The sequence below is a fragment of the Macaca fascicularis genome, chromosome 14 (assembly GCF_037993035.2).
Source record: "Macaca fascicularis isolate 582-1 chromosome 14, T2T-MFA8v1.1".
Lineage (NCBI taxonomy): Eukaryota > Metazoa > Chordata > Mammalia > Primates > Cercopithecidae > Macaca > Macaca fascicularis.
The window spans coordinates 1,830,838-1,856,141 of NC_088388.1; the positions used below are offsets into that span (position 1 = coordinate 1,830,838).

General features: G+C 59.6%; 1 protein-coding gene across 37 annotated transcripts; it reads left to right on the forward strand.

The window, feature by feature from the left end:
• Window positions 1–1,625: 1,625 nt before the first annotated feature.
• Window positions 1,626–23,505, forward strand: TNNT3 (troponin T3, fast skeletal type). 37 transcript variants are annotated; one of them, XM_074012836.1, is made up of 19 exons: window positions 1,626–1,711; window positions 4,992–5,026; window positions 5,181–5,194; window positions 5,691–5,708; window positions 7,244–7,261; window positions 7,418–7,438; window positions 8,578–8,598; window positions 8,816–8,830; window positions 11,133–11,156; window positions 11,841–11,859; window positions 14,751–14,796; window positions 15,839–15,955; window positions 16,049–16,126; window positions 16,515–16,628; window positions 16,722–16,831; window positions 16,975–17,065; window positions 18,337–18,377; window positions 19,069–19,109; window positions 20,545–23,505. In XM_074012836.1, exons 2-19 carry the CDS (start codon window positions 5,010–5,012, stop codon window positions 21,039–21,041), a joined length of 1,302 nt encoding a protein of 433 aa, XP_073868937.1. In that variant the 5' UTR covers window positions 1,626–1,711; window positions 4,992–5,009; the 3' UTR covers window positions 21,042–23,505. The 37 variants fall into 37 exon arrangements, with proteins under 37 accessions (XP_073868937.1, XP_073868939.1, XP_073868938.1 ...); XM_074012847.1 differs by lacking the exon at window positions 1,626–1,711 and adding an exon at window positions 1,846–2,074; XM_045370634.3 differs by lacking the exon at window positions 1,626–1,711 and adding an exon at window positions 1,846–1,905.
• The last annotated feature ends 1,799 nt before the right edge of the window (window positions 23,506–25,304 follow it).

The window sequence follows — 25,304 nt, forward strand, 5'->3', positions numbered from 1 at the left end:
CACCTTCAGATGCGCCCCTCAGGACCCCTGGCTTGGGCGAGGACTTGGGTGGGCACAGGCTTCCCAGGCCTGCGGACTGAGCCATGTGTAACCACAATGGTGGGCTCAGGGCTCCGTTAGGGGAGCCGGCAGGGCCAGCCTGGAAAAGGAGGTTGGCCCCACCATGGGAGAGGACAGGGTGGGCCCGCCGACCTGCAGGAAGCCGCTCAGGTGCCTCTGAGGGAGCAGCTCTGCAGATGTCCCCAGTGGGCAAAAAGTTGGTCATGGACGTCCAGGGGCCAGGGTTGTACATGGCCCCCAAAGCCCTGCCCATCGCGGACATGGACGGGGAGGGGAAGGTGTGGAGTGTAGAGGAAGCCACGGACCCAAAGCAGGACAGGGACGTTCCCAGCAACTCCAGCTTCAAGAGCCTTCCCAGTGCCCGGCACTCAGGGGGAGGCAGGCAGGGGACAGGCCCCGTCCTTTGAAATGGCAGCCTGGGGCCAGCCCGCCTTGTCGTGTGACCTTAGGCACACCCTGCCTGTCCTGGGCTCTGCGGCCTCATTCTTCCATGGAGGGCTGGAATGAGGTGCTAACCAAAGCCTTCCAGAAGGCCCCCGGCCCGGCCCCATGGCACTGTGAGCCCCTGCGCGTTGACCTGATGTCCCTGACTCTAAGCCTGGGGAGGACAGGGACCTCGTCTGTGCCTCTCGGGACTCACCCCTGTCCTGGGCGCTGGCCAAGAAGGAACCAACCTGTGCCTAAACCGGAGAGTTCCACAGACACCACCGCCCACGCTCAGCCTGTGGGGTCTGAGGGGAGTAAGGGGGCCGGTCAGGGTGCCCGACTGCTCTCCCCCACCTGTTGCCTCAGTTTCCCTGATCCAAGAGGCAGGGCCATCCAAGCTGGTGGCCTCACTGGCCAGCATAGGGGTCATCAGAGGCCAGGAAGGGTGTCTGCTAGTCGGACGGTGCCACCTGGAGTCCTGAGGAAAGAAAACCAATCTCCACAAGCCACCATGAGCCTGTGGGAGACGCTGGCACAGATGGTAACAGCCACTGCGAGTGCCCAGGGTCCCGGGGCCCCGGGGTGAGAGAGGGCCTAGAGGGAGGACCCAGACCCTCACCCAGCAAACTCCAGATATAGCTCCCTCCGATGGCACCAGCCCCAGGCGAGGTATGGCAGACTCGGACTGCAGCCAGCCTGGCCATGTCCCTCGCCCGCTTATTGTGTGGGCCCCAGTGGCGTCCACCTGGGGAAGCACAGCTGACCTCTAAGGGGGTCTCAGATGGGATGGGGGCCTGGCCTCAGTTTCATGGGGGGTCTCCCAGGCCTCAGGCTGCTTCCTCCCCTAGGCGAGACAGCAAAGGGCCTGGGGCATTGGGCTGGGTAGCGGGAGGGAACCCTGGCTGTGCAGACCCTTTTCCTGGACAAAGGTTTACTCCCACAGAACATCTCAGAAAGAAGGGGCAAGGAGATGGGAAACTTGGCAGCCCGGCTCTGGTGACCCCCACATCAATTTGGCCCAAAGAGAGCCTCGGCTTTGTGCCCCAGGGCCACCCAACACCTTCCTCCTCCCCTCCTCGGCCCATCCAGAATGTACCCGCTGCTGGAAGTAAAAATAGCAGCTGACACCTCCTGGAGGCGGAGGGAGGACCTTGCCTCCTTCTCCAAGCACGTCCTCTGCATCCTGGCCTCCTTCATCCTCCTCCTCTGGCTATTCCTATACTTGGTAAGGGGCCTGCACGGGCACAGCCCCCCCACCCCCCCGCTGACTCCACACACACCCCGGCCACCCAGCCACTGGCCAATGGGCTGCTGGGAAGATCAAATGTCACTATAACACGAGGGTGTGAGCCGGGCGCCAGTGCCTGCAGCCGGTCCTGTCCACAGGGAGCTCCAGCCCTTCTCACACTCAACCCGCAGGTGGGTATGGGCAGGAACGGCCACCCAGGGCTGGGGCCGATGGGGCCTCCTGCGTGCGGGTGGACAGCCCCTTGTTCCAGGGACACTCTGGGGTCCTGGGGCACCGAGGTCCCAGGCCCGTGTGGTGCCGAGCATCTCAACTTGAAGCATGGTGGCTCCAAGCCCCCAGGTGGCTGCTCCAGGGTCCGGAGAGTGTGGGATGCGGACACAGTGGTGTGATGGTCTCTGCATCGGGAGGACACGGAAGAAGGCAGAGTGTGGGAGGCCGGGAGGGGAGAAGTCGGGGCTTAGGGACGCCCAGTGCTAGGGAGTGGCCTGAAGGCAGGAGGCAGAGAGGCGCGGGGTGTGAGTGGCAGGGAAGAGGCCATGCAGGGGCGCTGCCAGGGCTTAGGTTGCCGGCTTGCAGCTGCCATGCAGACATTTGCCCGGGCCCATCCTGGCCTTGCCATGCTGCCCTTGCACCTGGGCCTCCAACACCGCCATTTTGTAGAGACAAAAACAAGGATAGGAGGGCAGGGGCTCATGTATGGTCAGCCCAGGATTGCGTCAGGGCAGGGACATCTAAAGCCCTCAAAGTCTTGGGGGCCAGTGTCTGGAGGTGCAGGACAGAAGTGAACAGGGGCTGGACTGGGGCAGGACGGGGCATGAATGAGGAGCTGGGCTCCACGGCGTCCCCCTGGCTGGAGGCTGGAGGAGCTGGTGCTCCTAAGAGCCCCCACCCACCCTCCCTGCCCTGGACACGGTCCCCCTGACTTGTGCCGTCTGATCAGGCCTTGGGCGCCCCTCCTGAAGTCCATGGCGAACATGGGGCAAGGCATAGGTTGTTTGGCTGGACAGCAGGTCTGGGGGCATGGTCAGGACCACAGCAAGCAAGGGGCAGTGGTTCCTGCCTCCCCGCCCCACCCTGGCCCCGTCACCTCCGAAGGAGGGAAGGGTGACGTGTGTGCCTAAGGAACCTGACCGCATAGGTTATTTTCACGCAGCCCCTCTGAGGCAGGCACTAACTGGACACCTGCTTTGCTTCTCAGCTGTTGAAATGCCGTCCCTTGCCCCCAGCACACCCCTGCCACCAGCCCCTTCCCCAAAGAGGGGCGATGACACAGGCCATACTGCGGGGAACAGAACAGCCTTGTGTTGCTTCCAGGCGCTCAGCAGAAAACCAGATGCCTCAGTCTCCCCACTTCAAGAGTGGGCCTTTCCCACCTCACGTCGGTGGGCCTTGAGGTCACCCTGCCTGGGGGTGTCGGGGCACCCATGTGACTCTGGCCTGGGGGCACAGGAGGGAAATATGAGGAGCTGGGGAGGGCCTGGGTGCCCGAGGGTGAGGGGGCCGCTGCGGGCCAAGGAGGGCTGGGCTGTCACACCTGCCTCACCCACGTCTTGGGTTTCTGGGCAGAAATGTCTTGCCTATTTCTGGACACCTCAGCTGCCACTGGCTCCTTATAAATAACCCACCCCAGGCGAGGGCCACGCCGCCCCCATCTTGTGGCAGTCGACAGGTGTCAGCTCGGCCAGGGTCGGGGTGGGCACAGCAGGGCGGGGCCGGGCTCCGCTCCCTCCTTTCACTGACCCTCCTCCATACAGAGGGTGGCCCTAGAGGAGGCTGTGGGGTTTGGGGCCTGAAGCAGCGAGGAGGACAGCACGAGGGGTCGGTGGGCAGCCCAGGACTGGGTCACGCCGGGGGCCTGGGCAACACTGGCTGGTGGGGTTGAGGACGGAGGAGAGCCTGGCCCAGCCGTGGCAGTTACAAGAGGCTTCACTTGAGGGGCAGCAGAGTTCAGGAAGAGGTTCTGGGATAGGGAAAAGCGGCCCCCGTTGCCTGGAAGACAGCTATCTGTTGGATAATTTTGCATGGAGCTTAAGTTGCTCTGGGAAAATTAACATTCTTGACAAAGGGTTTGGAAAACGGTTCCCACCTCAGCAATGCAACGTAGATGCATTTTTAGCTGATGAACGTGTGTTTTTCTTATACAGCCCTCCCAGGGGGGACCGTAACTATTGTCTTCGAGTGATCTGTACTGTGTTGTAATGAACTTTGTTTTCTAAAACCCTGGCCAACATGCCGGTGCAGCTGCTCAGAGCCTCCCCAGGCCTGGCCGCCCGGTGTGCATCGTGGCCAGCTCACAGAGAGATGGTCCCCAGCATGCTGGCCTGGAGCCACCACCGCACATGGACAGGGCAGCCAGTCCCAGGCATGGAGGGACAGATCCAGAGCACCCCCGGGGCTGGGGAAAGCGGCCACTGGGAGGGAAATGGGGGGGCTTCTCAGTGGGCTCCTGCAGTCCAAGTATGCCTTGCACAGAGCCCGGCTGGGGGGGTGCACGGGAAGCAGCCCAGACCCAACCCAATGTGCTCCGGAGCTCAGCCTCAGTGTCTTCAGGAGACAGGGGTGACAAGACGGAGCAGCTTCCCTACTCTGTGATCTTGGAGGAGGGGTCCTCAGAGGGATGTGGTGGGCACACCAGGGACTCCGAGCACCCCATAGGAAAACGGGCACAGAAGGGAGCTTTGGGCTCAAACAGGGAGGAGGGGTTCTCATGGGGAACGGTAGGCTGAGCAGATTACCCATCTTGGGGAGCCAGCCTTGGTCATCCAGGGGCTCGCAGGGAGACCCCGCCTACACCCACTGGGCAGAGAATACCCAGAGACAGGTTTCAGCTCCATCAGCAGGACTTTTCCAGTGTCCAGAGCGGGCTGGACGGCACACGCCCTGCATTCTGGATGACCCTCCTCAGGGGACGCTGCGGAGAGGATGTCTGCCCTGGGTGGGGGTGGATGCCACGACCTTCCAACATCCCGTCCAACTCCAAGATTCCAAGCTCCAGGCTGGAGCCAAGGCAGGAAGAGGGGACAGAGTCCGGGGCGCCAAGGGCTGGGAGGGGCCAGGAGCCCTGGAGGAAGGGGGGGCCCAAAGAGGTGGACTCGTCCAAGGCCAGAGCTGGCCCCCAAACCCTGCACGCAGTCTCCCCACAGCACTGCTCCAAGAGTCCATCCCCCACCCTACGCTCAGGCAGCTCCGAACTCTCTTTCCATCCTCTCTCTTTCTCTCTCTCTGTCTCTCTCTGTCTCTCAATCTCTCTCTGCAGAAACCACCCACCTCCACCATGTCTGACGAGGAAGTGTGAGTACCTAGCTGGTGGCTACCCCCCGCCCGGCTCGGGACCCGGGCCCCTTGGCTTCTGTGGGCCTGGAGCACGCCCTAACTTGCACAAGTCCAAGCAGAGCCCAGCCTCACCACCTCTCTCTTTCTTTCTCTCTCTTTCCCTGCCCCACAGTGAACAGGTGGAGGGTAAGTATAACCCATTTTCCTTCTACTTCCTGCTCTAGAACGAAGGGTCACACCTGGGCAGGGGGCTGGACTGTGCATACCACATGTCCCCTTAGCAGCCCTACATCGGCTACATGCCATGGGTGCCTTCTGAGTGACCCCCAGAAAACAGCTGTCCGACTGGGGGCCTCGAGGGTCTTTTCCCCGACGGGTGGCCACACAGTCCTGAGGGGCCTGCGGGTCAGGCTCTGCCCTGTCTCTCTGCCTCTCTCATGCCCACTGTGGGACGTGGGCATCCAGGACCCCCGAGCCCACCAAAAGCCACCATCATCACCAGAGCCTCTGCCTTCCTCAGCACCTCCTCTGGGCTCGAGGACCCCCAATTCCACACCCTTGGCCAGGGGGAGTCACTGGCCTGTCTAGGGCCAGGACACACTGGCCTCTCCTCCTCTTCCTCCTCCCTTCACGGGCGGCCCCTTCTAACGTGGTTCCCCTCTTTTGTTCTGTCCCAATGCAGAGCAGTACGAAGAAGAAGGTAATTCCGGCAACCGCTGGAAGCCCCCCAGCCCCTCCTTAGAACTTAACCCCCTCCCCGTGTGGCACTCACAGAACCCCCTCCCCAGGCTGCTCCAGGCCGCCTTGAGCTTATCAATCAACCATCCATCTCTCTTATCATTAGTCATTAACAATCACCATTCATCATTAATTAATGATGAATGAGGCTGTCACTTAATTAATGATGAATGAGCCAGTAAATCATCACTAACCCCTGTCTCTTTAATTGATTAATATGCACTCATGATCCTTCATTTATCCTTCACCCTCCGTGTGCCGTGGTGCGTGGGGTTCGCTGGGGCTGGTCATGAGGGCCTCACTCTCGTTAACACCAGGTGCCCCACCGTGCCCAGTGCTGCTGTCTTTCAGCCTCTCTCTCTGTCTGCCCTCCCGGCATCTCAGAGTCTCTCCATCTCTCTCCAGTTCCTTTCCACATCTCTCTTGGCACCCTGGGCTCTCTGTGTGCCTGTTTATCTCTCAGCTTCTCTCTGTCTCTGTATCTTTCAGCCTCTTGGTCTCTGTCTCTCCCTGCCTCTCTCTCTCAGTCTCTGTCTCTCTTGGCCTCTCTGTCCCCATTTCTCCACCTCCATCTCCACCTGTCTCCCTGTGTCTCCATCCCGCTGTACCACCCACTACCCTGTGCTGTAACCCTGGGTGGAGCCTGGAGCCCCCTCCCTGTGCTGGCCAGGTGTGGTCTGTGGGCGTCTCCATCGTGCCCGGGCAGGCGTGGGCGGGCGTGGGCGCACCTGGGAACCGTGCGGGGCGGCAGTTCTCAGGCCGACGACGCTGCCCTGGAATCCCTGGCACCCGCTCAACTGGGGAGCGCGTTCACGAAACCTTAACAGACAGGGCTGTCCTGTGAGGAGTCCTAAGTGCTATGTTTTGAAAATATTTTGAAAACACTTGGCTACCCTAACAACGTCAGCAAAACATTTCTTTTTCTCCCGAAAAGGTGGAAAGACTCATTTCTGGGAGGGAACTGTGGCCCTGGGGAGCCACCTTTTCTCTTGGGGCAGCCACGGGGTAGGCTGGGAGGCCACGGAAGGCCACAGAAGGGTCTTCATGCGACATGTCTCCAAAGACCCCTTGGTGCCAGCCTTGTTTCCGGGCGCACTCAGAGCCGGGGCTTCCCACAGGCCCTGTGGGTTTTGTCCCCGTCCTCACTTGCGTCACCTGCAAAGCGGGACTTAGCAAGGGCCTCTGTGCACAAATGCCTCCAGGCATGGGAATACCCGGCCCCCGGGAGGGTAGGAGGGACCTCAGAACCCCTCTCAGGGACCGGGCCCAGCCCAACTGACAGTGACCAGCTCTGCTGGTGGGAGTCTGTGCTCCCCAGGCTGGCCAGAGATGCAGGACTGACCCCCATCTTTTACCCCAGCCAAGCGAGCCCCAGGCCCTCTTCTCCCGGCCAGCCGGCCTCCTGTCCTTGCGGCCTGAGTACACTCTAATCACTGTCTCTGTTCCCTCTCTCCCCCAACCCCGCCTTCTTCTGCTCCTGGCTTCTCCGGCTCTCAGAGGAAGCCCAGGAGGAAGGTAAGTGGGGTCCAAGGCCCCGGCCCCCATGCCCACTCCCCAGCCTTCCTGCCCCACCCGACATTGACCTCCACCCTGCCTCTAAGGATTGCCGTGTGCCCCTGTCTAACCCTCTCCTCTCTCCCCCTGCCACCTGCAACCCCTGGCTCTCCTCAGCTGCAGAAGTCCATGAGGAAGGTATGAGGACACAGGACTTCTGGTCCCCATGTGGGGCCCGGGGCCTGGCTGGAGCCCACGTGGGGGTGGGGGAGAGGGTGGGGAAGCCACGAGGTACCAGCCAGCCAAGGGGCCTCCACATGTGGCCCTAATGTAACCCACTAACCATGGCCAATGCTTGACCAGAGAGGGCGTGGGGTTTCGAGGGTGGGCCCCCTTCCCCATAGCCTCCCAGGCAGCAGGGCCAGGGACTCCCCAGGCTGGGCTGCTGGTCAGCAGGGCGTCCCCAAGCATGGGGCAGAGGGGACACATAGGCCCACCCTAGTCCTCCACCCCAGGGTGAGCAGCCAAGAGCCCGTGGTAGCGTTGAGCCCTGGGCCTGGCCAGGACCCCCCGCCACATCTTGGGACACCAGAGTGAGGGGAGAGAAAGCAGCTGCGGGCAGAACCCTGCAGCCTGGCACAGTCAGCTCCCTCGTGCGCGTGCCCTCGCCAGCCCCCCAAGCCTTCTGCCTGTGAGACCCTTGAGGTGCACCCAGGCTGGGGGCAGATGGGAGGGCTGGGGTTCTATGCCCAGATCAGCAGGCAGAGCCATCATTGGTGCCCAGGGCTGCCAGCACCCTAGGAGGGTGGAAAGAATCCCATCAGGGAAAGAAAGTGGGCCTCCAGCTGTTGGGATGGCAGGAATGGGGGTCCTGGGGATGCCTTCCATGGCCCGTCTGTGGCTCTGCCTCCCAGGGCTACCAGCACTGCCTTTGTGGGCCCCTGGGGCTGCCTGGCCAGGCTACAACCTTGCCCATGGGCCTTGGTGCTCCGGCCAGAGGCACAGACACCCTTCCAGGGGCACCCCAGGACAGACGGGATAGGGGCAAACAAAGGAAGGCCCAGCCCCAGTACCGAGTCTTCTCTACCAAGGGCTAGAGCCACAGCTCACCTCAGTTTCCCCACCTGGGGTGCTCCCAGATGCTGACAGCAGGGTTTGGGGACATGGGACTGGGGTGGTGGCCGTGCCTGGGCTAACTCTGACCGTGTCTTGCTCGATCCCCGCACGCGCCCCACCCTCGGCCTCGAGTGGCGACGGGCCGCTTTTCCATTAACCTCGGACCCTTCTCCTTTGACCTCTGACCCGCGGTTTTGCCTCTTGTTCCGTGGCCTCCTTAGCCCATGAAGTTCATGAACCAGGTACGTGCATGACTTCAATGCCACATGGGCACATGTGGCCATGTGGGGGGTGCAGGAACCAAGAAGGAACAAGAGGGGCCGCGTAACCCCGCACAGCCTGGCCTGCTCGCCCCACCGCCTCAGCCCTGCCAACCCCCCCTTTCTCTGCGCTGCCATCGCTCACACTGGTTCTCTCTCCCTCCCGCCCTCTCTGCCCACCACGATGCTGCTTCTGCAGAGGAAGTTCAAGAAGGTACACTGGTGCTCCCCAGCCTCCAGGCCAGAGCCCCGTCCTCCCTTCTGTCCTCTCTCACTTCCTCCCTCTTGCCCACCGCTTGTGACATTTGCCACCAACAACGTAACCGGTTCTGGCCTCTGGGCTGGGGACAGAGTGAGGACCCCGGCTTAGGAAGCGCTGGTGTCAGCGGGGTGCAGGTTTCCCTGGGTCTCCCAGGCAGAGAGCATTGATTCCATAGCCTGGGGACAGCGAGGCTCTTCCCGGGCTGCCCACAGGAAGGTGGGAGGTGGGGGTGGCCAGCCTTGAGGCCGAGGCAGAGCAGGCCTTGGGAGGACTGTGCTGGGGTCCACTGGGACCCTCTGGATCCGCCAGGGTGGGGTGGGAAGAGCGCGGGAGAGGCCTCCACCCTGCTCCAGTTAGCAAGCCAGAAGTGGGAAGGTAGGGAGGGGTGAGGTGGAAGGGAGGGTGGAGGGGCAAGTGGAGTGAAGCAGAAAGGCAGGCTGAGGCCCAAGGTGGGGACGCTGGGGACCCGGAACAGCCGGGGGCCATGCGTGCAAAGGCGCAGCCAGGTCACAGCATCCCACCCATTGCCTGGGCCCGAGCCAGACACACCCGGAGTGAGGAGGCCCCCTGGGTGGGCCTGGCCTTCCTGGCAGTGGGACTGGCCGTACCCCTGGGCGGAGGTCAGAGAGCTGCACGTTCAAGTCAGGGGCCCCAGCTGGGGAGCGTTTCTCAGCTCCCCCCACTCACGGGCCGTGGAGCTGAGGGGCTCCTCCCTGCTGGGCCTGAGCTGTTGCATGACTCGAGCCTCAGAGAGGCCCCTGGACAAGAAGGGACACGCTAGGAGGGGGATGGGACTCCAGCCGTGCAGGGAGGGGTCCAGGAGATGGCCTATGGGGGTGACAGGGTCGCTGGGTCCCTCTGGAACCAGCACTGAGGCCAGTGGACGGACAGACAGACAGACAGCAGGGGAGGGTGGAGCAGGAGCAGAGGAGGCAGGGCCGCGGAACAGCTTTGCTGCTTGGCCGTGTGGTCGCTCCCCACAAGCACTCAGCCTCCCACCCAACCTCACCCTCCCCCCTGGCTGGCCTTCCCACCCGGGGGGGCTCCTCAGCCACGCACTGCGTCCAGCAAAATCCCTAAGTCAGGGAGGCCGGGGCCAGCAGCCCATTCATCATCCTCACCACGCCGTTCCTTCAGGGCCCTTGGCCAGGCTGTGGCACTCAGGATGCCCCACCGCTCACTCCCGGTGCACACGTCCCCCAAGGCATCTGGAAGGGGTGACCTCAGGCCCACTTGCAAAATCAAGAGTGCTGGCGGGCTCTCTGGTGGGGGCTCCCAGGCAACCGAAGTATCTGCCAGCAAGGAGGACTCAAGGACCAGTGCACCCCGGGCCAGGCACTGGCAAGGCAGGACCCCCACCCCTGGGCCCAGGACTGCTGGCCTTAGCCAAGTGCAGGGGACAGCTCTGGGCCAGACTCGGAGGGCCGAGGGCATTGCGTGTCAATGGCCTTGCTGCTACCTAAGGCCCAGAGCAGGGACTGAAGGAACAGGACAGGCGGGTGCCACTACGCCAGCAGCAGACCCCCCTCCTGGGCCCCAGCCAGGCCAGGCCAGCCAGGTCCACCCCAGGTCCAGGAGCTGAGCGTATCCTAAAAGAAGCCGCCCGTTACTAGGGTGGCCAGGTCAGGCCAGGCAGGCCCCAGAGAAGCCAGGGAGAGGTAGCAGGGGGGTCCCAGAGGGGCCCAGTCTCAGGACAGCAGCCATGTGGCAGTCAGACGGCAGGTCCCAGGGAGGTCAGGGGTGAGCACGCCTGGGCTCCTGGCCTGTGGATGGGGGCTGCGGTGGACATTCTGGGCTCAGGCAGGGGCTCCTGGGGCTGAGACCAGCAAGGAGTTAGACATCACGTTGCCGGCGGAGGCTCCTGAGGCCTGAGGGCTGTAGTCATTCCATGGCCTGCTGGGTTCCACCCAGCAACACTGCCTTTACAGGCAGGGCTCAGGCTCCAGGAAGCACCAAGCGAAGGGGCTGCACCCACCCCGGCTGCAATGCCCTCTTGGTGGGGAGGGTCTCAGATTCCAAGGTTGGCCCTGCCAGACCCAAGAGGACAGACCAGGGGGACAGATGAGACCCAGTGCTCTTAGCCCCCCACGTTGCCCCTTGACACTTGTAGGGCCCCATAGGCGCACCCTGGGGAAGAGAGGGTCTGAGTGAGAGGGGTGGGCCCCTTGCCCGCCACAGGCCCCTTGCCCGCCGCTCCCGCAGCTGCGCTGGCTTTTCTCTTGCATGTGTGCTTGTGCCTTTTGCCACCTGGAAGACACCGCAGAGGAGGACGCGGAAGGTAAGGGCCCGTCCCCGCCGCTGGAGGTGCAGGACCCTGGCTGTAGCCGACGCGAGGGAAAGAGGACAGGCTGGGGTCTCTCGCTGCCCTGCCTTCCTCTCCCTCTGTCCTTTTTCTCTTCCCCTGGCACGGGGGCCTCAGAGGGCTAGGCCTTGCTGCTCTGCACCGTGCTGCTGGGGTCGGGCTGCCAGGGCCTCGCAGGTGCCACTGCTCCAAGCTTCTGCCACACAGTGGAGGGGGAGTAAGCGGGACCAGCCAGCAGTGCCAGAGCCCGGGCAGAGCGCCCCCCTCCCCTTTCTCCCGAGCCCCTTTCCTCCCCATCTTCTTTCTGGGCCCCTGTCCTCTTTCCTCCGTCTCCTCCCTTCCCAGCCTTCAAGGATGCTGCCTGTCTCGCTCCTATTTCTTCCCTACCTCTTCCTCACCCTTCCTGCCGGCCCCAGGCCCTGAGTTCTTCCCCTCTGACCCTGCCAGGGGCTTTTGCAGGCCTAGAGCAGAAACAGGACCCTCTTGTTTCTGGGGGTTGGGGGTACACCCAGCTGAAAAGGACGGCAGCTTTCAGTGAGGGGGACCCCAGGGCCCCAGGCGACCCAGTCTCACCCGGGCTGTCTCTCTCCCTCTCCCCATGCTGGTGTCCCTCTCCCCACACTGGTGTCCCTCTTCCCACGCTGGTGCTGTGCGGACCAGAGGAGAAACCAAGACCCAAGTGAGTGTGGGGTGGGGGCGGCCAAGTGAGTGTGGGGTCCCGGCAGGCCCAGCGCCGAGCGTGTTCTGGGGAGGGGGCGGCCAAGTGAGTGTGGGGTCCCGGCAGGCCCGAGCTGAGCGTGTTCTGGGGAGGGGGTGGCCAAGTGAGTGTGGGGTCCCGGCAGGCCCCGCACCGGGCGTGTTCTGGGGAGGGGGCGGCCAAGTGAGTGTGGGGTCCCAGCAGGCCCGAGCTGAGCGTGTTCTGGGGAGGGGGCGGCCAAGTGAGTGTGGGGTCCTGGCAGGCCCCGCACCGGGCGTGTTCTGGGGAGGGGGCGGCCAAGTGAGTGTGGGGTCCTGGCAGGCCCCGCACCGGGCGTGTTCTGGGGAGGGGGCGGCCAAGTGAGTGTGGCGCCCAGTGAGTGTGCTCCATGGTGGGGGTGGAGGAGCGGGCCAGGGCCAGATGCCTGGAGCCTGCATTCGGAGGGATGCTCGGAGCACAGGGTGGGAGGGATGAGGGTCACCTGGGAGATGGGCTTGGAGGCCCGGCAGGGTGTGATGTTGCGCGGGGTCATTCGGCACAGACGAAGAGGGGGCTTCCTGCAGGGGGAGGCTACTGACGCAGAAGAAGGGAGGAGAGGTGGGAGGGAGAGAGTCGAAGAAGGAAGGCAGGGTGCCGGGTGCAGGGAGTCGGGCCACCACGACACCTCATGGCCTTCGGGAGGCCACATCATGCCCCGCCATTACTGCGAGGACTCCCAGAGCCCTAGATGTGAACATCGACAAGAAAGTGAGTCCAGAAGTGGGGAAAGGTGGGAGACCCACCCCAGAAACCCACCTCAGAATGACACCTTGACCGTGTCCGAAATAGCTCACCGTGCAGGGGCCCCTGTCCCCCTTTGGGGCAGAATTCGGAGCATCTTGTCCCCATGGCACCTGCTTGTGAGCACTTCATGGGTTTGTTTTTTTACTGCAGCTCTTCTGACTTTTCCGCTTTTGATCAGTGCTCACCAGCCGCAGCACTCGCTACGTGATTCACCCTTTTATCTCTCGGGTGCTGTTGCCTGCGTTCTGCCCTGTGCGAGGTGGAATCTCATAGTGTCTTAACTCACTGTTGGTTCCCACTTGGGGAGCATTGCAGATCCTCAGAAGAGTGAGAACATCGGAAGGGTACAGCCGGCATATTCCCATCCTTTGCACTGTATTTTTCAGTGATTTTAAGTACAGTAATGCCAGATCACGAGATATTTTCTCATTTTAGAAAAATTGTTTGTGTTTTCATTATGAAAATAAAACACCTCATGAAAGAAAATTTGGAAAATATATAAAAGTCAAATGAAGAAAAAAACGTCATCTATAACTCTCCCACCCAGCCAGCCAGACTGTGGAAAAGAGCAGAAAGAACTAAAAAGCCTTATTTCTTCCTTTTTTCCATGCATAGCGCTTGGAAAAAAAGATTTAAAGTCGGCCCTGTTTTTCAAACATCATGCCGTCTCTGCAGCCTTGAATTCTGCTTTTTTAAAATTTAGCACTATTCATAAGTATTTTTCCATGTTTTTACACAGTCTCCTTAAATATTTTGAATGGCCACATAATATTCCATCAATTGGACAAACCGTAATTTTCCTAACCATTCCCCTATTGCAGGCTTTCCCCAATATTTTACTATCATAAATAACGCCGGTTGGAAAGCGTTTTCTGTCTTTAGGGTTATTTCCGTAGGCCACATTCCCAGAACTGGAATTACTGGGTCAAAGAGTATGAATGTTCTTAAGGCTTTGACATCCACTGCCAAATTGCTTTCCACAAGGGCCTGGCCAACGCCGTCTCCTACGTGGGATGTGAGCGGGTCTGTGTCCCACACCCTCCTCACCCAGGGACAGGAACGTGCTTTTACATTGCAGCCTCTGATGGATGAGAAACGGCACCTCATGGCTGCTTGGCTTTGCGCCCTAACAGTCACTCGGGGCCAACATTTCCCTGACTTTGGGATGGGTCGTCTTTTCTCTGAGAACTCATAGCCATGACCATTGCTCATTTGTCTCCTGGTGGAAGAATCTCTGTGTTTTCTTAGTCATCAGTTTGCATAAGGATATAAGTCTTCTCTGTATTTGCTGAAAATATTTTTTTAGTCTTTTTTTTTTTTTTTGCCTTTCCATTTTCCGTTTTTTTTTTTTTTTTTTCACATACATAAGTTTTTCATTTGCGTGGCGTCATCTGGCCTTCTTTCCCTTAGAGGCACCTTCTGGTGCTTCTGAGCTTAGGAAACCTTTTCCTGCTCCAGTTTTTGATTGATATTTAGCTCCACTTTCTTCTATGGTTTGTTGGAAAAAAAATGGTTGTTGTTTTAACTCTTTGCTGCATCTGGAATGTATTGGTGAGAGGAGGGGACTGCACACCCAGCCGGAGAGGGGCCTCGCTTCCCCTCCAGATTGCTTTCTTCCCAGCCCCCCTCCTCCTTCCTTTGGGCTGCCAGAGAGAAAGATGAAAGAGGGGCTGGGGAAAGGCACAGGCTCGCAGTGGCCGTTCCTGCCCAGGGAGACCACCGCCACCCACAGTGGCTGTAGCTTCTCACCCGACCTGGCTGCGTCTGTTTATCTGTTTGAGAAGGAAACGGAGGTGCCCTCCTGGTAGCTGGGGTGCAGTGACACTGGCAACGGCCGGAAGCCGAAAGGCAGATGGCAGCGCTGAAAGCTAAAGCATTCTTGAGGGTCTCAAGCCACTCTCAGGACGGTGGGCTACAAACCCCGTAAGAATAAAGCTGGGGCAAACGTGCCGCTGGGCGGGGCATCCTCAGCTAGGGGCCAGAGCAGGAGGGCACCAGGGTCAGCAGGGGCCAGCGGGGAAAGCGCCAGGCTGACCCTCTGGGGTGGGTTCCCGGGTCTCTGCTCATGGGCCTCTCTGTCTCCTCTTCAGACTCACTGCTCCTAAGATTCCAGAAGGGGAGAAAGTGGACTTCGATGTAAGTTTACAGGACTCCGGTCAACACGGCCACGATTTCCCCACACCCCAGCTTTTGGGCTCCAAGCCAGGCCTCAGATGGTCACTTCCTCCCAAGCAGCCAGAGCTGGGGCCTCCTGGGTCCGGACAATTCTACCATAACTTATTCCTGGACCAGAGGAAATCCCTCTAAAACTAAACTTCTCTCTTCCCTTCTCCTCTATCTATCCTTCTATCCATCCATCCACCCACCCACATAAGCTCTACCCATTCACCTATCCATCCACCCACTCACCCACACACCCACTCATCCACCCAACCATTTATCCATCCATCCATCCACTCACCCACCCACCCACCCATCCACCCAACCATCCATCCATCCATCCATTCATACCACTCATTCATCTACTCATCCATCCATTGATCCATGTATCATCCACTCACTCATGCAACCATCCACTCATCCACCCTCCCACCCACCCACCCATTCACCCATTCATCCTCCCATCCACCCGCCCATCTATCCACCCACCCAGCCACTCACCCACCATCCACACATCCTCTACCATTAATCCACATATCCATCCCTCTGCCCATCTGCCTATCCATCCATTCATCCATCCACCCAGTCATCTGTCTCCATCCTCTCTCACTCATCCACCCATCCATCAGTTCATCTGTTCACATGCCTCTCTATTTATCCAACAATTTCTCTCACTCAGCAGTCTTCTCTCTGCCAGGCCCATGCAGGGCATCTCTGAGGATGATGACAGAGCCAAGTCAGGGCCAGTTCATCCTAAGGATGCTGAGGAGCTTACGGCTGGGCACCATCCCTGCTCTGTGGCTCAGAAATCAGGCCACCCTTGGCCTCTATGAGGATAGCAGCCGTGGCAATGTGGAGAAGGGGAAACATTCCTTGCCACTTGCCATTTTCATGGTGGCCAAGGGATTCAGGGCTTATCTGCTGGGGCAAGGGAAGGGACCTCTTGCTGCAAGGCAGGCCAGGCAGGGCAGCGGTTGGAGAGAGGGGTGGGGCTGACGCCCACTGCCCCTGCCCACAGGACATCCAGAAGAAGCGTCAGAACAAAGATCTAATGGAGCTCCAGGCCCTCATCGACAGCCACTTTGAAGCCCGGAAGAAGGAGGAGGAGGAGCTGGTCGCCCTCAAGGAGAGAATTGTGAGTGGGGCAGTTCAGGTTGCAGCAGGGGCTGGTGGACACCCTCGGAGGACCTGGGGACAGGGCTAAGCAGACGCACTTCTCCGGCCGCAGGAGAAGCGCCGTGCGGAGAGAGCGGAGCAGCAGAGGATTCGTGCAGAGAAGGAGAGGGAGCGCCAGAACAGACTGGCGGTGAGGAGGGCATCATCCCTACCGCTGTCTCACCAGCGAATGAACCCCAGGCCCAGAGAAATGCAGGGGACTGAGGCCTTCCTCCTCCTGGGGTTCCCATTGTCATTGGCCAATGATCAGAGCCACTGGCTAAGTCCCCCACGCCCTGCAGAACCCCTTGCAAGACAACAAATCCTGGCCAAGACCTGGAGCTTCCTTCCAGATAGTTCTAAGCCCAGGGTGGGTCCTTCCAGAGAGTTCTAAGCCCAGGGTGGATTCTTCCAGAAAGTTCTAAGCCCAGGGTGGGTCCTTCCAGAGAGTTCTAAGCCCAGGGTGGGTCCCTAAAGCCTGCCCAGAAAGCACAGCCCTCTCTCCATCCCTGAGCGTGTTGGGGATGGGGTCTCCACAGGAGGAAAAGGCCAGAAGAGAGGAGGAGGATGCCAAGAGGAGGGCAGAGGACGACCTGAAGAAGAAGAAAGCTCTGTCTTCCATGGGAGCCAACTACAGCAGCTACCTGGCCAAGGCGAGTGCCGCTGCTGGGAGCATGGTGGCAGCCTTCAGCCTTCACTGCGCCCTCCTGAAACCAGGCCCCTCTCTTTGGACTTGTCCCCTCCAGGCTGACCAGAAGAGAGGCAAGAAGCAGACGGCCCGCGAAATGAAGAAGAAGATTCTTGCTGAGAGACGCAAGCCGCTCAACATCGACCACCTCAGTGAAGACAAACTGAGGTGAGGGGTGGCTGCTGCGGGGCTGCCGACTGCTCCCCGAGCCGCCGAGGACTGTGCTCCTCAGTGGCTGGAGGAGGACTCCAGGGCCCCGGCCCCGCCTTTGGGGCTTATTCAACAAAGCCTCACCCCTTCCTCTGCCCCAGGGACAAAGCTAAGGAGCTCTGGGAGACCCTGCACCAGCTGGAGACCGACAAGTTCGAGTTTGGGGAGAAGTTGAAACGCCAGAAATATGATGTGAGTCCTGGCACCTCCGGCCCTGAGGCCCTAGCAGCTTTCACCCACCAGCCACAGCAGCCACTCCCTGCGTCCCGAGCAAACTCTGGACCTGCCCATCACAGGGCCCTGGGCCCTGAGAGGCCCACACAGGCTGTCGCCACTGACCCCTGGCTGAGGCTGCTCTCCTGATGGGGACTGTGGCCAGAGCCCGTCCTCCTGGCTGGCCACGCAGCACCCTGAGCAATGAAGCTGACCCCTGTGGGCGGCCCTGGTCACCCCTGCCATGAGGACTGTCATGGCAGAGCAGCCATGGCTGAGTGGACTCAGGGTTCATTTTCTGAACCTCTTTAAGCTTAAACAAAGTCCCCATCATCACCGAGCTCAGCCCTGGGGCACTGAGGCTGTCCGGTGTGGGGCGTCCTTTCCACAGAGCCTCCTCCGCAAACCCAGGCTCTGGCTTCCACCAGGGCCCCAGACATCTGCTTCCTCAGGGCAGGCAGAGAGGGGTGACACGCTGCACCCTGCGGCTGGAAAAGGGGGCCTGAGACTGTGCCGCTCGGGGACGGAGCAGAGCCCCCATCCCTTGCAGGCGTTATCGCTGCAGGCAAAGCTGGGGCTGGGGAAGGCAGCCTGCCTGGGTGGCCTCAGGGACTGGGGTGCAGTGTGGGAGCTAGGATGGAGGCCGAGCTGCTTCCCACCCTCCCAAACACCCGTGTGGGCTCCAGGGGCGAGGGGCGCAGCCGTGGATGACCTGTGTGCTTGGGGCAAATGCAGACACTCCAGCATCACCATCAAGGACACGATGTCCACCCTCCAGCACCGCCAGAGGCCCCAGGGGAGAGCAGCTTGCCCACGGGGCCTGTGCTCCACTCGGGTGCAGGGGTGCGGGACGACCCGTCCAAGCCAGCCAGGCAAATCCGAGCACCTTCTCAGGGGCTCTGCGCACACCACCTGTTCCACCCGAGCTTCCGCGAGCTCCCCTCCCACAGAAGCAGGATGATTACACTCCCTCCCAGAGCTGTCCCCAGGGGGTCTAGGCATGGGGGACAGCCCTGACTTCACCCTCGGGGCTCTCCCAGAGGGGCTGGCCCTGAGATGGGCTTCACTGCACAGGACCCAGGCTGTGTTCCCAGAGCTGAGTCAGGGACCCACACTGGCTCTGGATAGATGCGGCCACAGCGGGTCCCTAGGGACTGCAGAGCCTGGAGGGCCATCACCAGGCCAAGCTAGCCCACAGCTTTGATGCTTCAGCTGCCCATCCAGTCTTGTAACCATCTTGGTCTTTCTAGATCATGAATGTCCGGGCCAGAGTGCAGATGCTGGCCAAGTTGTAAGTAGCCGGGTCCGCCCTGGGCCAGGCCCGTGGGTGTGCGCTGCACGGTGAGGTGAACCTCTCGCATGGCAAAAACCTGGGTCGCTCAGGATGTCGGTGGCAGGGGGCCTGGAGCCTTCCTCCTGCCCCCGCTCTCCCCTCGTGCCTGCAGCTGGGGGCTTCCCAGTGGCCGCTGCCCTGTTGGCAAGCGAGAAAGGGCCCCCACCTTCCCGGGAGCTCCGCCTCAAGCCAGCAGCGGCCACGGAGTGCCCCCGGGTGCAGGCAGGAGGGCAGGAGCGGCTGGCCCAGGAGCTCAGAGCTCAGCAGTTGAAGGGAGCTGGAGCTGGGAAGGAGGGGTCTGCAGGCCTCACCTGCACCCTCCCCACCCCCTCATCCATGCTCCGTGCCCCCTGCCCCACATCCTGCCGCAGGCTGAAGGTAAGTGGCCAGCTACGGGCTGCTGTGTGTGGCAGTCCAGGCCAGTACAGGTTGGCGAGAGTAAGTCCAGGCACGAGCCCGAGGGCCAAGGGACAGTGTCCCCCTGCACAAGGAGCCAGGAGACAGTAAGGGAGCCGAGGAGCCCTCGTGGGGGCCCAGCAGCCCTGGGTCGCTCAGCCCAGCCCACCCTGCGGTGGAGACGGGCCTTCCACCCATTACACGCAGGCCTGGCTCTTGGGTCGTCGCAGTGAGTCACTCATGTTGTTCACAGATCACCACGCTCAGAAGCCGCATCGACCAGGCCCAGAAGCAGTGAGTAGCCCTGTTGTCCTCACTCCGCGCTGGGCACAGGGGCCCTCCCGGTTGGCCGCTGTCGCCAGTCCCTAACAAGGGCCGGTGGTGGCTGGCCTGGGCGGGCAGTAACGAGACTAACCCGGTCAGGCCACCCAGGCCAGCATGCACAGGCCTGTGGCCAGGGACCCGGAGCCTCCTCCCTCTCCTGCATGCAGGGGAGCCCTGGGGGATGGCAGAGTCAGGAGGAGGGAACCCAATGGGGCTTGCTTGTCACACCCTCGCCCCGAGTCTGGCACTGGCTGCAGGGAGAGGGCAGCTAGGGGACCCTAGAAGGGGCTGCTTCGGTGGCCTTTGGTGTAGCCAACCTGGGCCCCGGGGTATCTGCCAGTGTCCCACCCTCCAAGAGGACCTAGGACAGGAAGTTAAGCAGCCAGGGCTTCGTCACCAGCCCCTCTGTGACGCTGGGCAAAATCATGGACTCCTCAGGATGGTGACGCCTCGTCCATAAAATCGTGTCCCGGGGGGCTGTGGGATCCCTTGGCACAGCCACTTGACCACCCGCACAGGGCTGCACCCAGGGTGCCCTCGGCAACGCCACACCGGGGATCCTGTCACCGAGCCCAGCTGCGCAGCCAGTTCCGTTTCTCCAAGGATCGCGGTGTTTGGGGGCTACTTGGAGTTTCAATGTTTTCTGGGAATTCTTCTCCCTCCTCCTGTAGCCCTGGCTTCCCTGTGGCGCCCGGGGCAGGCTCCTCCCTGGTGCACGCGACCTCACCGTCTCCCTGTTGTGCCATCAGGGGTCGTTGCAGGCCCCTCTGAGGGCGGGCAGTCGACGTGGTGTGCATGTGCCTGCGTGTGTGCACGTGTGCATGTGCTGAGGGTGCTCAGGAACGTGTGTGAGGGCACGGCCTTTGCCAGCCAGGCGTCCTGCTGAGCAGCCGCGTCTGAAAGGGGCTGGCCTCGCGGGCCGGAGCACACCTGTCCTCCTCCTGCCTCCATCCCTCACCCGAACCCAGCTCCTCCTGGCTCTCGGCCACGTGAAGGCCTCAGACAAACGGGGCAGGTTCCTGGGACCGCCACCCCTCAGAGGCCACTGTCTGGAGGGCCAAGGACTCTTTCGAGCCCAAGTGAAAGGATTATCATTATCTGCCAAGACAGTCTTCCCAAGCTCGGGGTCTGTCTGCAGTGGTACCTCAGGCAAGGAAGGAAGGACAAAGGGAGGGTGCCCTGGGCTCACGTGCCAGCTCCCTAACCACACTAATGACCTAGGCCCGCCAGGCACAGGTGAGTGGGCACTGCCTGGACTGAAGCTGGGTGTGCACCGAGAGCTTGGGCCGGGCCTGTGCCCGGAGAGCAGCGTGGGGTCAGGCTGAGCGTCCACCCAGAGTGGAGGACCAGGAGGGGCACGGACAGCGGTCCTGACCCTCAAGGATCGCTTGCTTCCCATTTGCAGCAGCAAGAAGGCTGGGACCCCAGCCAAGGGCAAAGTCGGCGGGCGCTGGAAGTAGAGAGGACAGAAAGGCCCCTCGAGGCAGAGACCCTCCGCCCTCGTGCCCACCAGGGCCGCCCGTGGGACTCCACATCCTCCGGCCCCCACAGTCCTGTCAGGGGCTCCCTGACAATCCTGGGGGTGAAGAGGCCATCCCAGGGCACCCCCCGCATCTCTGTCCTTGCTGCCTCTATCCCCTGGGGCCTGTGAATAAAGCCGCAGACCCCCTTCCACAGTGTGTACTTGCTTCTGCATGGGGGGCCCTGGGGGACACGGGGGGGATGTGGGTAGGGGCTAGCCAAGGGCACAGCATCCTGGCCATCCGCGGGGCCAGCTCAGGAGGGCAATGGCCAGCACGTACCACCTGTTACTATGGCCAGGGTGGTGCCTGGATGCCCATCAGATGCTGCCCATGGCTTTTCCCTCTAAAACGCGGGCCCCATCCCCGCCCGAGCCTGTAGGACCCTCCGCTCTCCACTTCCTTGGGGTCTTTCTGCAGCAGGGATCTGCAGGCCACACCCCAGCCCCAGACCCCGTCCCTCTGTGCCAGTCAATCCACTGGGGACACAGGAACTTTGCCTCAGGAGGGGGTGAGGGAGGAGGGCAGAGCTGCAAGGAAGACTTTGCCACCCCCCAGAAAGGTGGAGGCAGGCGGGAGCGGCTCCCGCGTGAGGGGCACCCCAGGCCCTGGTGGGGGCAGTGCAGGAGAGCACACTCGCAGCTCACAGCAGGCGGGGAAGACACAGACGGCCTTCTCCAGAACGCAGGACGGCAGAGCGCATGCGGGTCGTAAATCTGAAAATCCTGACCAGAGAGAATTATGGAAAATATAAATCACAGAAATTGGATCAAGACGCAGAGACTTGTACAGCAAAATATTCACAGAGGAAGGTTTGGAGTCCAGAACGGGCCCCAGAAAGACTCGGGGGCGGGCGGCCACATCTGGGAGTTCTGCTGCTGGGGAAGGGGGCCAAGGAGGGAGGGAAGGGGGAGCAGCACAGCACGGCCTCCTCAGCCTGGGATGGGGATGGGGACGAGGCCAGGACCTGGAGGACAAAACAGAACCTCCAGATACCATTACACGTGTGCAGACCCCGCAACACACACACACACCACCCCCCCAACACACACATCACCCCCCACAACACACACACACACACATCACCCTCCACAACACACACACACCACCCCCCACAACACACACATCACCCTCCACAACACACACACACACACATCACCCCCAACACACACACACATCACCCTCCACAACACACACACACACATCACCCCCCCAACACACACATCACCCCCCACAACACACACACACACACATCACCCTCCACAACACACACACACACCACCCCCCACAACACACATACACACATCACCCTCCCAACACACACATCACCCCCCACAACACACACACACACACCACCCTCCACAACACACACACACACACACATCACCCCCCACAAAAGACACACACATCACCCCCCACAACACACACACACCACCCCCCACAACACACATACATCACCCCCAACACACACACACATCACCCCCACAACACACACACACATCACCCCCCACAACACAATCACCCCCACAACACACACACACATCACCCCCAACACACACACACACAAACACCCCAACACACACACAAAAAAAATCACTCCCCCACAATACACACACACATCACCTCCCTTACACAAACACCTCCCCACAACACACACACACATCACCCCCCACAACACACACACACACAGAAACATCACCCCCCACAACACACACACACAAACATCAACTTCCACAACACACACACACATACACAAAAACATCACCCCCCCCACAACACACCACACAGAAATATCACCCCCGCCCACAACACACACACACAGAAACATTCCAGGTGTGTGACCCCACACACAACACACACAGACACACACACAGCAACATCATCCCAGGTGTGTGACCCCACAACACACACCAATGTGCACCGTCAGCCTGCACCCGCACAGCAGGCCTGCACGCGGGAGTCTCAGCCACACCGTGCCTGACGAGGCGTGTTCACTGGGTAATGCAAAGGTGGGAACCGGGGTACCCCCAGGTGAAATCTGCTGGTTGGATGTCGCCAGTCTTGCTGTGCTGCCTGGTTCTGAAAGGCCCCCAAGGAGCACCAAATGAACAGGAGGCAAGCAGCTATGCTGGGGACAGAGGTGGTCACCACCCATGGGCAGTGGCTCCGTCCCCCACGTGTTCCACAATTGGGACTGGGAGTGCGGTGGGAGCCCGTGGCAGCATCACAAGGGAAAAGGAGTCCGTGATCCCAGTGCGCAACGCAGCTCATGCTCACCGCAGAGCACAGGGTGAGGTGTCTGGGACTGGAACGAAATGACTTGGCTTGGTGGAACAGACAGGGACAGAAGCAGAGCCTCCAAACCAGAGGACGCGTGGGAGACAGTGACCAAAGCTGGCCACGGACACAAGAATGCCCCAGCCAACTGTCTGCCCTCTGCAGCCAAGTCAGAACCCAACTAAGTGGAAGGCGGCCCTTTCAGCAAGGGTGAGGAAGTAAAAACACACCTGAATCGCGCAGGGATCAGGGAGGACGTGGTCAGAGAGAGTGGGCGAGGCTGGAATTGAAGGAGAATGGGAGAACCCAGAGCAAAGCCCTGGGTGCAGCTAAAACAAGACAGAGGGACACGGGGGGCCTGGATGCTTACATCAGAAAGGGGGAAGACTAAAAAACAAAGAAAACAAAGTATGGATTACCCTCGAACAAAAAAATAGAGAGGGGAAAGTATTAATAAGTATGCATCTAATTTATGAAATTAGGAGATGAACAAAACACTAAAACCAAGGGAAAGAGAAGAATGGAAATAATTAAGAAATGTAAGAGGTTAACAGAATGAAAAATAAAAATTGATGAAGATCAACCAAATTAAACATCGCTGCTGTGTGGGCCGGGTGCAGTGGCTCACGCCTGCAATCCCAGCACTTTGGGAGGCCGAGGACGGCAGATCACTTGAGCCCAGGAGTTCCAGATCAGCCTGGGCAACATGGTGAAAACCTGTCTCTACAAAAAATAAAAACAAATTAGCCAGGTGCGGTGGTGGGTGCCTGTAATCCCAGCTCCTTGGGAAGCTGAGGTGAGAGCATCGCTTGAACCCAGGAGGCGGAGGTTGCGGTGAGCCGTGATCTCGCCGCTGCACTCCAGCCTGGGTGACAGAGTGAGACTCTGGCTCGAAAATAAATAAATAATTTTAAAATTGTTTCTGTGAAAAAACTAATAAATAGTCTAACATCTGGCAACAAAATTAGCAGAAAGAGGAAGAGACACAAATAAGCCACGTCGACGAAAAGAGGAACGCCATGACAAAGGCTGCAGAGATGACATTGTGGTGAAAGAATTCCATAAACAACTTTATGACAATTTAAAAACTGAGGAAAACAGCCCACTCCCAGGAGAAATATAACATGGAATGGACTCCAAGTGAAGTTCAAACCCTGCATAGACTAATTCATTTTAAAGACATTGGATCTTGCATTCCGAATCAGGGATGCAAAGACAAAAAAAGACATTGAACCAGTAGTTAAATCTCCTACCAAGCAAAAAACAGTATGAATTTTTTAAATTACATTATGACCAAGGGGGTCCTTTATTATTATTTTTTTAGTTTTACCTTTTTAAAGAGATGAAGTCTCACTTCGTCACCCAGGCCAGAGTGCAGTGGTGAGATCCTGGCTCACTGCAGCCTCAAACTCCTGGGCTCAAGCGATTTCCCACACCTCACCCTCTCACATAGCTGGGACCACAGCTACGTACCAGCACACCTGGTTTTTTTTTTTTAGAGATGGGGTCTCACTATGTTGCCCAGGCTGGTCTCAAACTCCTGGCCTCAAGTGATCCTCCCAGCTCGGCCTCCCAAAGTGCTGGGATTATAGGTGAGAACCACCATTCCCGGCCTTGAGAGTTCTTTTAATGTGATAATAGTTTTACATCAGAAAACTGAATGACGTAGTGATTCATGTTTACAACACATAAAGAATGTAAAGACTAAAAAATAATTTGGATAAAATATACCATCACTCATAGACAGACATTCTGGTCAACTAAGAACAGAAGACAGGTCCGGGCACAGTGGCTCACGCCTGTAATCCCAGCATGTTGGGAGGCCGAGGCAGGCGAATCACTTGAGGTCACGAGTTCATGACCAGCCTGGCCAACGTGGTGAAATCCCATCTCTACCAAAAAATACAAAAAAATTAGCCAGGCATAGTGGCGGGTGCCTGTGATCCCAGCTACTCGGGAAGCTGAAGTAGGAGAATCAACTGAACCTGGGAGGTGGAGGCTACAGTGAGCTGAGATCGCGCCACTTATTATTTTATTTTATTTTTTGATACAGAGTCTCACTCTGTCACCCAGACTGGGGTGAAGTGGCACAATCTCGGCTCACTGCAACCTCTGTTCCCCAGGTTCAAGCGATTCTCCTGCCTCAGCCTCCTTAGTAGCTGGGATTACAAGCTCCTGCCAGCACACCTGGCTAATCTTTGTATTTTTTGTAGAGACAGGGTTTCACCACATCAGCCGGGTTGGTCTTGAACTCCTGACCTCAGGTGATCCACCCTCTTCGGCCTCCCAAAGTGCTGGGATTACAGGCGTGAGCCACCACACCCAGCTAGGAATATATGTTCAACAAGATATAAAAACCACAAACCAA

Excerpts from the sequence above, each read along its gene's own strand:
- TNNT3 (XM_074012847.1), top strand. The coding sequence starts at position 2,054 with ATGGTGGCTCCAAGCCCCCAG. Across the intron at positions 2,075-4,991 it reads TGGTGGCTCCAAGCCCCCAG|AAACCACCCACCTCCACCAT; the intron begins GTGGCTGCTCCA and ends CTCTCTCTGCAG. Across the intron at positions 18,378-19,068 it reads GTGCAGATGCTGGCCAAGTT|ATCACCACGCTCAGAAGCCG; the intron begins GTAAGTAGCCGG and ends TGTTGTTCACAG.